This window comes from Chamaea fasciata, unplaced genomic scaffold (genome assembly GCF_029207755.1).
Source record: "Chamaea fasciata isolate MVZ Bird 193981 ecotype frontalis unplaced genomic scaffold, bChaFas1.0.hap1 SCAF_7, whole genome shotgun sequence".
Classification (NCBI taxonomy): domain Eukaryota; kingdom Metazoa; phylum Chordata; class Aves; order Passeriformes; family Sylviidae; genus Chamaea; species Chamaea fasciata.
In genome coordinates, this window is record NW_027094092.1 from 1,331,336 (window position 1) to 1,349,200 (window position 17,865).

The 17,865-nt window shown below is 39.3% G+C and overlaps 1 protein-coding gene across 2 annotated transcripts in view; it reads right to left on the reverse strand.

Moving 5' to 3' along the window:
• Window positions 1-2,239: 2,239 nt before the first annotated feature.
• The window catches only part of FAR1 (fatty acyl-CoA reductase 1), a 34,234-nt gene continuing 18,608 nt past the window's right edge, over window positions 2,240-17,865 (reverse strand). For both annotated transcript variants that reach the window (XM_066187179.1, XM_066187180.1), the window contains exons 7-12: window positions 17,640-17,758; window positions 17,094-17,161; window positions 15,381-15,552; window positions 8,605-8,734; window positions 7,206-7,333; window positions 2,240-5,247 (exon numbers count right to left, since the gene is read on the reverse strand). In XM_066187179.1, the coding sequence (XP_066043276.1) occupies window positions 5,085-5,247; window positions 7,206-7,333; window positions 8,605-8,734; window positions 15,381-15,552; window positions 17,094-17,161; window positions 17,640-17,758 (780 nt within the window). In that variant the 3' untranslated portion in view covers window positions 2,240-5,084. The remainder of the gene's footprint in view (window positions 5,248-7,205; window positions 7,334-8,604; window positions 8,735-15,380; window positions 15,553-17,093; window positions 17,162-17,639; window positions 17,759-17,865) is intronic.

Genomic DNA, 17,865 nt, shown 5'->3' on the forward strand with positions numbered 1-17,865 from the left:
TCTTGAATTCCACCCAAGTAGGTGCCTAAAACGGCAAGCAAAACTATTTGCGTCCTGGACATCCAGTTCTGGGATAATTTCATCAGGAATGAAGAAAGGATGAGCGACTGAGTTGCATAAAGATAAAAATAATTCAATTGCACGATGCCATCTTGAATGTGGATTAAGGCCGACGTACAAAAGTTAATAGTGTCTAAGTACTGAATCATTTTCACCCAGGCGGCAAATCAGATGTTGGTTGATGAAAACAAAAGTGGCGCAGCTCCTTTCTGCTGCTGGTGGACTGGACTGCTGTTTCTAGACAAAGGACGCAGCAGAAACACCCACCATAAGGGGCAAGGGCAATTTAAGATTTAATGCTCAATTCTGCACCCCAGAACATTGTAACTACTTGGTGGTTTTCGTTTTTTAACTTCTAAGGATCTACGGCAGGTTTCCTTTTTTATCTATATGCTCATTAAGAAGCAAAAGAGGCCTTGCTTCTCCACGTCAGGCCACGAATCTTCCCGAAGTGACAGTAGCTACAGAATCACAATCCTCCAAGGTATAACGGTTCAATTAGGATGACATTAAAGGCTCATGGTAACAATCCCAACACTTGAGGTTAATGCCTGTAAATGAATCAAGACTTTTGAAAGGCCCATTCACCCTACCTAGGGCTCTGAGCATTCCAGTCCATTAATGTGTCGGAACTCCTGCTTTCACCAATTAGTCACGGTTCCTCCCGCTTCCCATAGTAAGAATAAAAGCTGCTCAGAGCTGTCATTGTTCCGTATTCCAGAAGAGACAGTTGCATAATTCCTAATTACCTATCAGTGAGTCACGATAGCTGTGGAGCAGGGAAAGCCAAAGCTCCTGCACTGAAGAGAAGCACTGAGATAACACGAAGGAGAAAAGCATTTATAAATATCTAGGAAGTGGAAGCGGGGGGTTAAATTTAGTTCGAGATGGCAGAGCAGCAGCTCGGTTACGCAACCTTTAACTCCGAGAGCTCTGCAGGCGGAAAGGAGGCCAGAGCTGCCTGAGGGGCTGAGCAGGGCTCCACAAGACAGGAAGGAGACCTGGAACTGAATTTGGCGAGTGAGACCTGTCAACCTGCGCTGCTAAATTTATGATGGAACGGGCACATCTTGAAAGGGAGAGCCGACAATTCCCATCAGCTCCACCGTTTCTAGAGGTTTACTCAAACACGCAGCGAACGTCTCCGGGCCAGACAAAAACTGCATGGCCTTCAGCACAAAGAGACTGACAAACAAAAATACACTTAAATACCTTTTTTCCAGAGCAGGGATTCTTGGGTGGCTTTCCTTCATTTCTGTTTTCAAGGCTGCTCAGCAGGCTGGGAAATAAGTACAAATACCTCCCAGCTGGGTGCTGGGTGCTTCTCAATCCACCTTTACAAACCTGTCCTTTGCTTCTCAACAACACAGGATTTAATACTCTGCTATGAAGAAAGGGCAAAATGTTCAACAGCACAAGCCATAGGGGACAGCACCTTAAAACCTTTTTGTTCTTTGCTTCCAAGTTTGAATTTCAGACCAACAAAAAACACCTTGGCTGGGTTTTTCAGTCTCAAAGGAAAGGTTAAGCTTAAAGCTGGCAGACTCCAAACCACAGCGTTGCAGATCTTTAGGATTGTATGCTTGAAAGAAAAAAGGAGGAATCTGTGAAAACTGAACATTCCAAGAAACAAAGGTTAAAAAACAAAAACCCACAGCATTTTGGTGATGCGCTAACTCAATGCTACCTCTCCCTCCCTCACCACGAAACGTAGATGCCATAAATAACTGGAGTTGCTTGAAATGTTAATCCTAAAGCTTCTGCAAAACCACAGTACCTTTCTTAAACCGTTTGAAAATGCAGATGGGCTCATACTATTTAAATAAATTTGAAACTAATAGTACAAATGAACAGGCAACGACAGCAAGGGGAAAAGAGGCTGACACACAAAAAAGTCACTGCGACCAGGGATACCTCACCAAGTGTTCTGATTTCAGCTCAAGAATGTTTAGATTCTGGGGTTTTGGTGGGTTTTCTGGGGTTAATGTTTTGGTTTGTGATTGTGAAGTTTTTCTGTTTTGCTTTTTTATAAGTGCACATTAGTCAATAACTTGATATTCACAGTTTCTCACAAAGGAAAAGAGCACGTTCATGTATATTAAGATGGCATTTAAATTATCCAGCTATTTTCCACAAATTAGACTAAACACCGTAAAAAAGATACAACGAACACTGTAACAACACTTTCAAGGGATTTGTTTATTTTTGGTTTACAAACAAAGGCACCCAATATTTCTGTTTATGTCTTATAAAAGCTCACAGATTTAGCATTTGTTTCCAAACATCTGTTCCTACAGCAGAGAAAAACATTACAGGAAAACATAATTTGTTTTTTTTTCCTGGTCCCCAATTTAAATACCAGTAACAGTTCAGTGATAATGTTGTTTCAGTCTGTTCCTCTTCCTATTAACCAGCTGATACCCCTCCTGTAACTTGCTAGTCAAAACACTGAGTCTGCCCTCGTGGACCAAAATCTAGTTCCAGTATATTTCTGACCAACATCCTTTATGTGCAATCACTGGTGTGAAGAACTGCAGGAGGACAGGGCTCCCATTTGGGAAAAAAAAAACTCCCCACTAGTTCCAGGTAGAATTTCCCAGACTGACCACAGGAAGTGACAAGACCAGCAGAATAAATGTGACACTGAATCAATCTACTGTCAGTTCAATGGGATGACTGATGAATTGCTGTAAAATACCAACAGGGCACAGCACAACAGTCTCCCAAGAGGGGAAAAAAATGGGTTTCTAAATTGGCAAACGTTTAGTGTAGAGGTTAAATAATCTTAGGCTTAAAGTAATCCCTCTCTTTGTTATTTATCCAGAAGGCTAAATTTCTAAGCATTGTCTTGGACCAGAAGTAATCGGTGCATTGGCTTCATAGTTTATCTCAGCATTAACAAATCAACGTTAGAAGTATCGCGTTATACTGTTCGTATATTTATGTTTACAGTTAGAAACAACCAAAATTCCTAAGCGGATTGTTTCACAGAATAACTTTCAGAGTATGATGTACTTATCTTCAGCAAACTTCAGCCACGTGCCAACACGGGACAAGGGGTGTCAATGGACAGGAGGCCCCTCTAAATAAAGTCTCTAATTCAGGAATGCTTAAGCATACTTTCAGATCTAGTGAGATACTTGGGGAGGCAGCTAAAAATGTCATATACCTACTGCATCTGTTAAAGTGTAACATCTCCAAGCACAGAAGCCTTAATTGATTTCAGCCACAGTCAGAGATCTCTCACACAAGGTGTGGTCCTAGACCATTCAGGCATTTCATCACTAGCTTTATATATACACCAGGAATTTTAAAAAGGAATTACAGCTCAACTACTTACTACAGAATATTTAGCTTCAACAAGGAAGCCATTATTTTTTTTTTTTCAAAATGAGATATACACCTGCAGGAAAGGTGTTCTCTTTAAAGTAAGAGTTTTTAGAAGAATAGCAAAATAAGTTCTTTACAAATTCGTTTCAATAGGACAAAAAAACTACCAAGGGCAAGTATAATGTAGTTCTTGTGTAATTAAGTCATTATTTGCCTTTCCAGGCAGATTCAAGAACAAATTAATCAGTACAAACTGATTTGAATGAACGAACACTGGGCAAGGGTGCTGGTCAGTGCATGAATTAGAGGAAACACTACAGTGTTCTCAAATCTGTGCAACCAAAATTTAAAGGGATCTTCACGTATTGCCTCGGATTAAAGAAACAAGGATTCAATCTTTGCTTACAACTTGTCATTTTTACAAATGTCTTCTCTACTGAAACAAAGTAACATGCAGAAAACCCCCTCAAATTTCTTCAGGTTTAAACCTAATAATTTAAGTTAAAAGACAGCTGGAAGAACTGTTAACATCCGTTCATTTTGGAGCAAGGTGCATGTTACTCTGCTTGCCCAGTGAAACGGGGTTTTACTAGAGCAGGGATGAGAAAGTGTGCCTGTGCATTGGTGCTGCCCACGCATCAAATTTAACAGCTCAGAGAATTTGAAAACATCATTAATTCTTGAAATGTTTGCTAACATTGCTTACAACTGGAAAACAGGTGTCTCTCTTAAAGAAAGTCTACAGCTTGTCCAGCTACTATTACCAGCAATATAAATAGCAACCAAGCATAATAAATTCCTTTTCATTACATTTGCCTTTGAAGTCAGAAGAAGTGCTGGCTCTGTCTTCTCCACAACAACAACAAATAAATCATTGAAAAGAAGACAGCCAACGACTTTATTTACCCCTCTCTGGGTAACACTTCCTTTTATCTGCTCAATGCAAAGATCAATTCTGCTTTCAGAGTAGCAAATTGTTCATGCCAACACAAATGCAAGCTGGACACAGCCAGGTTCAAGCACAGAAACAAATCACAAAGTGCATTCTGAAGTCCAGATATACAAAAGGCCTTTCAGTAAATAAGGAAGGTTGGCTCATTTTTCATTTTTTTTTTTTCTTTTAAAGCAAAGGAGGCACCATTGTTGCATCCCTACTTTGAGGGGAAGGGAAGAAGTGGCAAAAGCTAAAGACAAATTACAAAAGTTTTCAATTATTTTATTTCAGGAGATCAAATCATTTGTATACTTTTGCAACTTGCAAACCCCTTTGTAATTTAGAAGAATTTCCAATAAATAGGTCTACAGAAACTAGAATCTACTATGCCAATATTTATCTTGCTTAAAGTGGAGTAAAACTTAACAGGAAAAAAAAAATCATGTTAAGGCAGATTCCAATCAAACACGTTCCAAATTGCACAGTTACGTTGGTCAGTGGTCTAATACGTCTTCCCCAGGTCAAAGAGTTAAAGTTTTCTAAATGCTTTTCTAAGCCAATTCAGTGTGGCACTTGCCCTTTTTATTTGCTCCATTTCCAGAAAGACACACGGCTAACGTTACAAATACCATACCGGTTATTTCGCACTTCAATTGAAAATGAAATTATGCTTCACAAAATGTGAGATGACTACATGTTACAGGGTTTGTGCAGTTAGACCACCATATGCATAGATGTCCTAATGCTAAAATTCTCTCCCTCAGTATCTCATTGTGCTGGAGGCTCTGAAGTAGGAGAGGAACTTGTAACACAGACTAACCACAAAGTACCAGATGTTTCTTGCCATTTGTGACCTTGCGATGAAGATACGCCAGATCAGGATCACGAGAATCGTGTTGAAGCCGTAGCGAATGTTCCTTAACCTGGGGAAAAACAAAAGCAATCACTCAGGGCCAATGTACCAAGACTCTGAGGAAAAAAGAACACTCCAAAAGTCAACTTCTGGTGTGGAATACAATCTGTTTATCTATTCAGCTCAAGATACGTTAGGAGTAATGTTCACACAAAAGTGAACAACAAACAGAGAAGGTTTTTCACTGCTGAAAAGCAGAATGAAAAACCAAGGGGCAGAGTCAGCCCCCCTGTTGCTCACCACGTGTACTTCTGCTTTAGAGCTGCTTGATGGAAACCTCCTAAAGCCAACAGCACAGTGGTAACTCACCTATAGAAGGCTGCCAACCAAAAAAATGTTTAACATCTGAACTTCCCTTCTCCCCACCATGTATTTAAAACTTCTTAAATATGTAGAAGTAACTCCAGCTGCCACTGGTAACAATAACAAGAAAAAAAACCCAAACAAACCACCTCACCCCATCATAAGAACTCATCAGATTTCCCAGACATTTCCAGCCAAGGAACCCAGCAATTTTAAACTCCTTCCTTCTCAAGGAACTAGATTTAAACTGTAGGATAAACTAAGGGACCTTTCAGACCAACTGTGCTTTATAGCAATCTTCTGGCATGTAGAGATGGAAGAAAAACAGCAACGAGAATTTGCTCAGATTTCTTAGAAACACAGCAACCTCTTTAGCTCAGTAGATGGTGACAATTTATATTTTAAAGGCAGCTCTTTTTAGGGAAATGCTGCCTTTATCTTCTTTGCAGGTAAGGCTGGCTTCCTTGACAAATCTCACTTGCAGAGAAAAACAGTTTAAATGTGTGGGTTACAAAAGTAACACTTTTCCACTTGAGGAACAAATCCACCCAGTGGTTCCCGAGAGAAAAATATCCCCCAGGCTGCCAAATCTGGTTAATACTAAGGCAGTGGACTCCAAATTCAGATTAAAGAGCTAGATGGTAACAAAAGAGACCAAATTAATACCTCAGAGTAAATATAATTCAGAATCTAAACCCCTTGCTAAACAACCAACTTATAAACTTTAGAGCTGGGGGCAACCAGAGGTTGCTCCAACACAAGATTATTTCTCATGTCATTTTCATGATGATTCTTTGCACAAAGAACAGCAGCTATGTGATCATTTTTATGCACTTTTTAATGGCATCTAAATAGAAATTTAAAAAACCACCCAGACAAAGCGATCCAGAAGGATCACTTGTTTAGCTATTTCCACAATTATCACAGATACTATCTTTCAAAAGTGTATTGATTGTTTTACCCCTCCACAGCTGCAAATCCTTGTCTTTAGAATGACAACACAAGCGAGGACCCGAATTATTTCTCTTTGTGCTATCAGGATTGCAGACATGATATAGCATTGAAGAACAAGATGATTTTTATTTCACCCTTAAAAGAGACAAATCAAAAAGTCTACAGCTGCCTTGATGGATCAGCCAAGAACAAAACAAGGGCAACTGTGCTAATAAAATTCTGGACAGTACCAATCCATCCAAATGGCAGGAATTTAGCCACAGAGAAAAGGCTAAAGGAGGTCATCCTACAGCACCAACATCAAAGTGTCCTGCTCTGAAGTGCACAGTCTCTGCCTGTTTATTCACCTGCCTCAAAAGATCACACTCCCAGAACAGCTATTGTTCTACTAAACCTCCCAAAGGAGCCATTCTGACCTGTGCAGCCATGTACCTTTGACGTTCCAAAAGATACTTGGGTAAAATCCAAACCCTGGATTACAGTATCCACACCAATGATCCCAGACTGATACTGTAACTATTAATTCTGGCAGCAACTCAGAACTTTATTTCAGGAGCGGCAAATTTGCTCTAGAAAACGCTTCAGACCACTGGGCTGGAACAGAAGAATTGTGGAGAACCTAAGCAGTTGCTACTAAGAACAATTAAGACATTGCATTGAAAAGCAAACCTGAACAAATGCAGGGCACAGAAAACATAAAATTATACTTACTTATTTAAGTGTTTCCTAGCTGCAGGGAGGCCTGACATTTCTTCATTCAGCACGTATTTCTTCGTCCCCAGGCAGTAATTTTCCATATATTCCGCCCAGTGTAGTTGTCGAACATCAAAATTAAATGTCTGCATAAGAGAAAAGCTTTCACTATTAGTTGCCTAAAAATTCACCTATATATAATTTAAGTGAAAATAAATGCCTTTATTCCAGATTAATCCAATTTGCCTTTGACATTATAAAGTTATCCTAGCCTGAATCCTGGAAACAGTCCAGATTTAGGTTCCATTTCTGATTCAACCACCAGTTTCTGACATCATCTCTTCCAAATTTCAATCACTGCCTTATTTTCCCTCCTCGGCAGTAATACTCTTCTCTCCACTTCTCAGTTTTCCTAGTTCAACTGTCTGTAAGGAATTCCATTCTAAAAATAACTGTCTTCTAGTATGTTATTCATTTTTAAGCAACTAAATAATTCTAATACGCCCTAAAATGAACACTGCTCTGTGCCACGTTCACTGTTTGGTAAGTGCAGGGTTCTGTCAGCTGTGCTTAGAGTTGGACAGTTCTATTTTAAATACAACCACATCTGAGTGCCTTCTGCAGGAGAGAAGATCACTCTGGTGAATTTGATACACGAGTTTTTTACTGATGCGTTGATTTCCTCATGTCGAGATTCTGCAGTAACAGTGTTTAAATCCCAACAAAATGCAGCAACTTGAAAATACTAACAGTTCAAAGCTCTCGTGTCTGGCATTTTGGTTTTCAAATGTTTCGTGAACTCAAGCTGCTAGGAGGGAGGCAAGAGGACAGGAAGGGGTGCAAATACCATCCACACAAAAACCACCAAAAGCTATTTTATTTCCTACTATTAGACATCTTATTTATAAATCTGGCAGTTTTTCTGGAATGTAACTACTGAACCGACTCTGGGAAACAGTTCAGTAGCAAAGACATCTTAAGAATGACAAAGCTGCTCCAAGTGCGTAAGGGAACCTGAGTTTCTAGAACTGTAACATTTATGATTTGATGATTGGCGAGTTTTATTCTGCTGAACATTAACCAACAAAGTTATAGCAGAAGGGAAGTTTAAATTCAATTGGGGCACCTGAGCCACTGTTGGTGGAGGAGGTTGGGAAAATTGGGAGTAAAGTTAAACCTGGGAAGAAACAACTTCTCCTTCTCCCTCAACAAACTGTCATCCTTGTTTCACTTCTCCCTCATCTCCTCACGTAGCTTTTCACACAGCCCTGACACATCTGAAAGGATCTCCCAGGAACCTGGAGTGCTGAGTTCCTTCTAGGTTAGCTGCACATTAGAACAGGTCCTTATTCCACTTTGAACTGCTGAGCTGCCACCCCCCTGTCAGTCTCCATGCCCACAGCACACAGCCACTTGCCTTTTTGTCTTCAGGGGTTAGCTGGTTCATCAGCATAGTCATGTTCTCAGTGCTCCAGGTCCAAGAATTGCTTGTAAAGTACTCTAAAAGCACCATGGACTTATGAAGACGTGTTATTGTCTTCATCATCCTGCAGTCCCAGGCATGGAATGGACAGGTTACAGGGGTAAAGATTAGTTCAAACAAATGAAACGGACAGTAAGATTTTTTACCCTCCAACCCCCTACCCCCATCTCAAAAAGCCCCATCTTGCTCTGTACCTAAAGCATATTACATTACACCACATCAGTAGGATATTTCTGCATAGCATTGAAGTGAACTTTGACTGTCCAATCTCCACATAGAAGTGGAAATTATCACAGTCCTTTTTTTTTTCCTAACCATGCTTCCCAGTGCAATTGTAAATTATCATTTCTTCTTTTTTTATAAGGGGGAACAATATGTTGTATTCTGGCGGTAATTCTTAGTTTGGGACAGGGAGATGGAACCCTTTTCCCTCCAGCACACTGGAACATTTAGCTGTACTCAAGAGTCTGACTTGACAGAAGTCTCAAATTGCACAGAGCAGAATGTCTGTACAGGACCTTCCCTTAAACAAGGGAGGAAGTTGCCCTGATCTTCCTGCACATTGTGCAACACCAGATCTCTGTAACAGAACAGAGGTTTTCGTTATGGTTACTAAGAGATCGAGGCTTAAAACCACAGGCAGCAAAGGGAAGGATAATATTTAAGGGCACAGACAGATCAGAGCAGATTGTGTTCAATGCTACTTCAAAATATGCAGAAATACCTTCCATCATCCTTTATTATGCCGGCGAAGAAACTCTAAAAAACCATCACTTGGAATACAGAGAAATTATGTCATAAGGATCAAATTGGGCAAGTTCCTCTTTGATCATACCATCTGAAGTGGCCCAAAAAAAAGAGGATGAGTCATCCAGCCTCTCAGATGCAAAGCTTCCACATTTATGACAAGAAAATTGTATCAAGTATCTCAGTGCTAGAGATGGCCACTCAATTTTAATAAGTACCAACTAGTACCACATGGCCTAATGCTACTAAATCCCTGCTTTGGGTGCTCGAGGTATTTCCATCTCACAGAAATGGAAAACTGCTTCCAATTTGATCCTTATAGCAGGACACTGATCATTTCAAGCACAACGGTAAGGGGGGAGAGGCGAAGAAAGCAGAACCCAGTACTAACAGAAAATAGTTTTCTGAGGGTAAATTTTACCAACAAAGATCATAGAAACAATAAAAACAAACTTATTTTTCTCTGAAAGCTGCCTTGATGCATTCATACTTGTAGAAGGGATATAGCACATTGTCCCAGAAACTCTTCTAAAGAAAGTATTCTGCATTGCATTAGTGTCCCTTACTGTCACTAGCAGCTGGCTTGTACGCCTCTAAAACATTAAAATTTCCTATTTGTCTTCTCATGGAATGGAACAACACAAACCACAGAAAAATGTAATCTCTAAGGCACAAAAAGCATTTTTTAAGTATTTTTTTATGCCTCAGAAGAATATATCTAGTAATTCAGAACTGACTTCAGATGTTAGACCAGCAGCTGATTTTATTATTAAGCACCTCTAGGAGCTTTCAAACACCTGCTTAGAGTTTCACCAGTTGGGCAAGCTGGCACCAGTGGGAGCTCAGTTGAACTGCAGCTCCTCTGATGCAGAAATAATTGGGAATATAGACTCTGCATCCAAAACATATCGTGTGCAACCACCACTAAACTGAACCGAAAAAAAGACACATTAGTTATGCCAAAAAATTAGGAAAATAACTCAAAACTTGGAAAGCAAAGATCTCACCAGTCAGATAAGCCAAAAAGACCTCAGAGCTAAAATGCCGGGATAAAATTAGTGCCAAACAGCATTTAAGCCTTTTTGCAGAGGTCTGTCCACTGCCAGTCTGAAGATTATTTAACCTGACTTGCCCTTTTGAACTGTCCCAGTCTGTGTCCTTATGCTAAGCTGGACGAGCAGCTGAATTTTAGAGTGCTTTGACTGCAACAGTTTAAAAACCTGTGCCTCTGCAGAATATTAACAGAGCAAATGAATATCTGATTAGATAGGTGTATATTTTGAACTTGTTTCTGGACACTGACATTGGTTTTCATTCTTTTCTAAAAAAAAAAAAAGACAAGCTAAATTTAAACTAATGCAAAGACTCTGGTGGGATTCTTTTTGTCTCTGCTCATGGATATGATTTTAGAGTTTAGCTAAGCTGATTACAGGGAAAAAAAAAAGCTTAAAAGCTTTTTTTCCCGCCCCTCCCTCCCTCCAACTCAAATTGGATTTAGCTGACCACAGAACCAGCTGATTCAACCCATCAAGGAAAAAACTGTTTCTTTCTCTGTAGGGTTAGTTTCTTTCTCTACCAGCCCAAAGAATCCAATTTTCCACATTATCTCAGCTGCTCGATCAATGGCAGAGCTGGCAGAAGTGGACCAAGTTTCTCTGTGACACTTTGCTGGTTCGCACTAAATCAACAGGAAACTACTCTTTGAGGGGAGGAAAAAGCAGGCTGGTGACATGGAGAGATGTCAGCAGAGTGTCCTTTAGTGGACACTTGTGTAGCTCTGGCAGACTAAGCTTTAGCTTCAATGGTACCATATTCCCCCTGCCAATGGCAACACACACAACTCAAAACCCAGTACAAAGTCACACACTGGAACTTTATCCCTCAACCTGAAGTTTGGAAGGTTAGGTATTCCAAAACAGCCACTGGATACGAGTCAAATACCAACACCAAATATAACCAGCCAGTACAAGATCAAGCATTGCATCACACCTTCTTCATCAGCTGAAGACCAAAAAAAAAAAGCCAGCCCTGCTGACCATCTCTCAGAATTGAGCATTAGTGGCAGGCAGCCAGTCTGGGTGACTTCCACCCAGATCCAAGGTCGAATTTTGCCTCCTGATTTTGCAGTCCTAACTGCCGTCGAGACCAAGCACATTACAACAGCTGGAGAAGCACATCACAGGAATTAAAGTTTAAGCAAGTTAATTCAATTCTCCATAACTTAGGTGGGCTCGTTTCTATACCAGACAATTGAATGTGACCTGGCTTAAGGCTGTAACTGCAATTTGAAGAAGTCTTACACACAACCTATTATGTCCAGGTTAAAAACAGTCCTGATGCCAAATACAGACTGATCCCTCAGTGGATCTACCAGGCTGCCAGTCTGCAAGTCTCTGCAGAAACATTACAGATAGTTGGTTATTATTTTTTTTTTAAAAGACTCCTCTAAAAAACATAGAGCGAGCTTCTAGATTTGTCTTTGTTCAGATTTTCACCTGGCTGTAAATTTTGAACTGTAAGACACACTGCTGAATTCTTATCTTTGCTAGCAGCTCTGTGGTTGCTTTAAGCACACAATTCAAGCACTGTGAAGAGATAAAAATGTATTGATCTATTGAACCTGATTACGCTCCTAACTCATTTCTGGTTCGTAAGACAGTAACTACATGAAAGGTGCTTCCAGTTTTAAGAAGCTTTAAATTGAATTGACAGATGTAACCTCCATACACCAGCCACACCTTTCCTTTAGCTTTCTGAGAAGCAGCAACACAAGAATTGCTGCAGAATCTCTGAACTACAGCTTTAATTACTTCATGTCACGTGTCACTTTCTCAGAGCAACTGGGAAGATCTGCCTGGTGTGCATTTTTAAAGGCTTTCACATTTCAAATATACCAAACGGATTCTAAATAACACACGGTTCTGTTGTGCTAAGCACTATGCAAATTTACAGGAGCAAACTATGCCTTGTATTAAAGATAATTAGACAACTAATAAGCTTTGCTATGCAACTAAGTATATACGGCAAGCTACCAACAACACTACCTTTAAACTTTGAGGCTAAGGTTTATCACCACTATTTACATGACTGCACAATGCTAGAGCATTGTTTAAGATAAAATATTAAATCTTCATTATGTCAGCGCTTTTTGTACATGTTCTTTCTGTACAAATTCGGAAGAAACATAACATAGGTTATTTCTTCCTTCCCTTTCCTTACCTTTTAATATTATCAGAGAACCGTTACATTCAAGAACCTTCAACTAGATGCAAAAACAGCAAAAAGATTTCCATTTCATCAAAAACATTGGTTCCACAAGTGAGGTGCAAAAGAATGACTTCACATTGCAGAAGGATTACGACAGATAAGTGCTTTGAAAACAGGAAGATTTTTGGTTTTGATTTTTATCATTACTAACACAATCATTTAGTTCGGAAGGATCATAGACCTGAGCCATTTCTAACTCCTTCTTTTTCTTCTACTTGATAGAAATTTTCATTCAATTGCAGTACAATATCCTGATGGCATGACAACATGCAGTTAAACCTGCACGGTGATTCCATTACTTATTTTTCTTGCACTGTACAAAACAGAGACTTCAGTGTACTCAGCATAGAGGGCAAGCAGCCACCCATGTGAAGGCAAGTTAGCAGACTATCTGTATTGTCCTGTGCTGATGTTATTACATTTTTACTACACTGTTGCTCTGCTACATCACAGGAGAAGAGGTCATATTTTTAATTAAGCCAGCCCTTCTTCACTCAGAACATCATTACACTGAGTTCCAACAGTGTTTCCAAGTCTTGGGGCGATCCTGAGTACATGCTAGCTGGTAATTAATGCCATTCTATCAACTGACAGAATGGCCACAGCAACAGCAGTACACCCTTCCAGCCCATCAGTTAAAGCAGCTTCAAAGTACTAGAAAAAAGTGCAAGAGTAAAGATCTGTTTCAAAATTCTTGTATTATTAAACAACACAAGCTTGTTCCATTAGGTTTTAACACTGCACATCTTCCTTGCATCTAAGTATTCACTTACTTTTACTGCTTCTGTTGCAGGCTCCCATATTTAAATGCTTAAAAAAAAAGAGAGAGGAGTGCTCTCTAATGAAAGCTGCATGCCTGTAAGTGGGCTGTGTAGCCAGCTTAAAAGCTGTGACTGAACAATAGCTTGGTTTAGTTCAGTCTGCCATCCTTTCTCCAAACTGGAATCTTGTGCATCATAGGAAACTCACCCAGTCACTGTTTATAGTAAGCTAAGTAGGAATATTCATATCAGTAAAAATTCATTTTCTATTCTGTAAAGTATTAATGTCACCAATTGTACCAGTAGTGATCAAAGTCCAAAATTCCATCTTCAGACATCAAGCAAGGACTCCAGGAAGAGCAAAAACAAGATTCAACGCTCGCAGTGTTAGAATATAAAGCTAAGCAAAAAATTCTAAACAGCATGATTATTCACAGCCTCAATTTACTCCCACTGGTCAAATACTCAGCAGACCAGCTGCCTTTCAAAGCCTGACAAGATTCTGGCAGCACTCCTTCCCAGCCATGCAGAAGACAGGATGCCGGCATTTATAGCCTAACAATTTTAGTGAGGGATGAAGTTTTCATATCTGTCAGGGAATTTCCATCAATTTTTATTAAAAATAACACGAAAAATGCAAGAGAACCTAGAGGCTAGGAAGTTTTATGTACAATACCTTCTTTAGAGTTGAAAATCTTAAAACTTTTTAATGCGGGAAGATTATTATACAGGCACAGCCAACTGCAACTGCTGCTGCTCTAAGTATTACACTGTTGCAGCTGATAAGTTTTCCCCTACAAACTGTTAACACAGCTCCTTTCTACTCATCCAGGGCTGTGTGAGCTTTTACCCTCCTTGTAAGACAGACCTAGACTACAGAGAACAAATGAATACTCATTTGTGTTAATACATTGTCACCACAGTGGAGGTTTTATAGCCTGAAGGCAAATGACTGTGAAAATGTAACACAAGCAATGAGTTAAGGGCTTGGCAAATCTGAAACAAATTGAAGTGGTACCTTACATTCCTTCTACACGATTTAGTTATCATTTTCACCACTTTAGTTAGCTAAACACTAGCCTAAAGATTATAAACTGAACGGAATGTTGAGATGATACAAGCCAACGTACCAGGTCAAATTGTATCATCTGCAGGAATAATCTGCAATTAAAAGCTCAGTCCCACATTCCATTTTCAGTTTATAAAAGCAACAACAACCTTAACACAAGCCACTTCCTAGAGTTTAATGACTGACTAGGATCCTGATCCAAGACATCCTTTGGACAGCATTGTTAGGCCAGTCATTAAACTCCTTAAAAGTGCAGCCACTGGATTCTTGTTGCTCAGTTAGTAAACCTAGACAGTGCCCAGGCCGTGTCTTCTTTACAAGTCTCCACCACCTTATGGGCAAGATATTTTTAGCCCTGTCCCTCTTACCGTGGTTTCCGACCTGTCAGTGTGAGCAAAACATCATGGGAAAAACACACTAGAACGGCCTCTGCACACCGACTGTGATACAAGAGGGGGTTGGAGGTGAGCCTAAAGTCAGGTATTCTTGATACATTCTCTAACGGATTTAGGTTGTAACACCTACTAGCACAGTGTTCTGTAGGAAAAAAAATAAGGATCACCATATCTTTAGTATTTATTATCCAAGAATGAACATTACTTGTTCTATATATTTTAATTCTCTTTATCTTGACTACTCAAAACCCCAAACTATCCAACAAAAAGCATTCTTATTTTTGCTCGGAAGTTCAAAGTCATTTTGAATTAGAGGACCTGTTCTCAGGAAAAAAAAAAAAAAAGGTTAAGTTTTAGTCACAAAGCACTCAGGGAAAGAAAAAAAAAATTAAAATCAACATACATCGCAGTATAAGCATAGCTTAGTTTAAAAGTCAGAGGAACAAACAAGGCAGAGCCAGTCAATATTACCTTGGGCTTCTTCCAGTAATCCTGAGGTAGGTATCATACAGGAATGCTGGGGCCTTATGGCTTACAGCAATCCAGTAATGATATAAAAGGTGATTGGAAGTTAGATTTACATTGGGCCGTCTGAAGGCCTGTTCGAGAGGATTCCTCTTGAAAGTGGAAATTACATGGTATTCTGAGAAAGAAAAGTCGCACAACAGCTTCGATAATCACCATGTAAAATGTAATGCTTTTCAGAGTACATTACAGGGTACAGCATCAACAGCAGTGCTTTATTTAAATAACCACCCTGACTCTTCTACAATGCACAGAAACCAAAACAGTTAGAAGCTTTTAACTTAAAACACTGTTGAACTGGTTCTTACTATAATCAAGAGGTGGTTTATGCCTTCATCTTCCGTATCATATTTTATTGTAGCTTCTCTCTTTCTGTTCCTGTTCCCTACTTTAGAAGTTGGTGGTTTCAAACACTGCAGCGATTTTAGTTTATAAGGCATGTGAAGCTATTTAAATAGTCATCTATATTTCATGAAGAGGGTTGTTCTGATTGCTTGTGTGAAGAATTTTAAAACAGATTGAGGACTCTGCAGTCATCTGGAGTGATTTAAAATGACATTTTCAACCAATTTATCCTAATTTAGACATTATTACAAAAAAAACCCAATTAGGGTGGTTAGGGTGGGACTCCATGAGAAATTCTTGATAACACCTGTAAATTCAGTACATAACAGATACAGGGTCAGGGTCTTTAAAAGTTATGTGGAAATTCACCTCTCCTTTTAATTTTCTCTTAGAACTTTACGCTGTTGTTTATAGACACCACTTAAATACCCTGATTCAAACTGGGATATAAGTGAAGTCAGCAATTTTCCAAGTTTAATTAAGGCAATAATGATTGCAACTACAGATCCACATTAAATGGGAAAAGCAAGTAAAATAGATTTAAGTATTGAGGTTAACTGAAAGAAAAAAATAATCTGAGCTTCTGAACTCAATTTCTAAAAGACCTGAAAACTAATAAATGGTTTTACTATGCCAAACAGCTTGTATTGTTCTTTATAGCATAAACTACTACAAAGCTGTTGGCCTGTGGGTTACATCCTAGTCAGGATATCTTAGAGCTGAAAACAGGTAATCATATTTCCTTAAAGGCTACTCTTCCCTGTACATGAATTGTTGAAGTGTCCTGCAACAATCTGAATATTTAAAAAGCCACCTCAACCAACAATCGAGCCAAACACAAAGAACTACACAAGGGCAAAACTATTACCAGACCTCTCAATTAAGCAGATGTACAAAACATTTAATTGTGGACTGCTTATTCTTTTTTTTTTTTCACACATATTTATTGACGTTGGCATTACACCCAGCAGCACTACAGCTCCCCTGAGCAACACTTCTCTCCACACGCTGGGTTAGGTCACGGCAGCAGCAGCAAACAGAAAAATCAGCTCTCCCATAGTTTAAGGTATAATGGAACAAGAGCAACCAAAAGAAAAAATAAAAATACCAGTAAGAACCAAACTAAATAGAGGTAATGGTACAGGGGAGAATTAACAGTGGAAGCTAATGAGAATGCACATTTCACTGCAAAATTGAGAGGTATGGATAAAACACCAGTTTCAAAAAGAAAAATGCATTATGGTTTACTGATTATAACCTGTTTGATTTTTTTTTTTTTAATTAAGGCTAATAAAAAAAAGAAACACGGCATACCAACTTCACTCCAGTGGAAAGGATTGGTGCCACCTGTTGTACAGTTATACACCATGACTTTTCTTGGTCTGGAGGGAAAAAAAGATAAAAGAACAAGTTAGAAGAAAAACAACCTTTTAAAAACACAGACAACAGAAGAGATGCCCAACGTTATCCTTTCCCTCAACGGCATCATTTCTATAAAGCAGAAAGCATCAGTTTCATGGTGGATTTTTTGCTTTAGCCTCTTTCAGTATTTTTCCCCTTCTTTAATTATCATATTTCTTTCATTTCAGAGAAGGCATCACCTACAGTAGTGCAGGTTGTACTGATTACAAACAAGACCCAGGAAAGAATTTTCAGACATAGCATCATAATATCAGTGGGTGATATCCTCCTCCGGCCTAAGCAAGTTCCACTTTGAGAGACTAATGCTGTCAGAACCTTAGATTCCTTTGTCCTGAGGGAACAGCAGGACACTGATGAGGACTGCAATACACGACTGGCTTACTAAATACACCACATGATTTCCAAACATTCAGTACTCTCTTCTGCCACCATTTATACCTATTAATTGCAGAATACCAGGCTGCAGCGAGTGTGGTATTGACAACAACATCTATTGGGACAAGATCTGCTAACGCATCGTTGGAAGCTCTCATTGTTCGAAGAATTCCTTTTCCTGCCTTGAAGAACAAAACAACAACAAAGAGAGACAGAAGATCCAGCAGTAAAACATATGAAGCTTTTCTGCCTTCCAAAAGGAGGGGGGGAAAATTAAGTATATTCATTA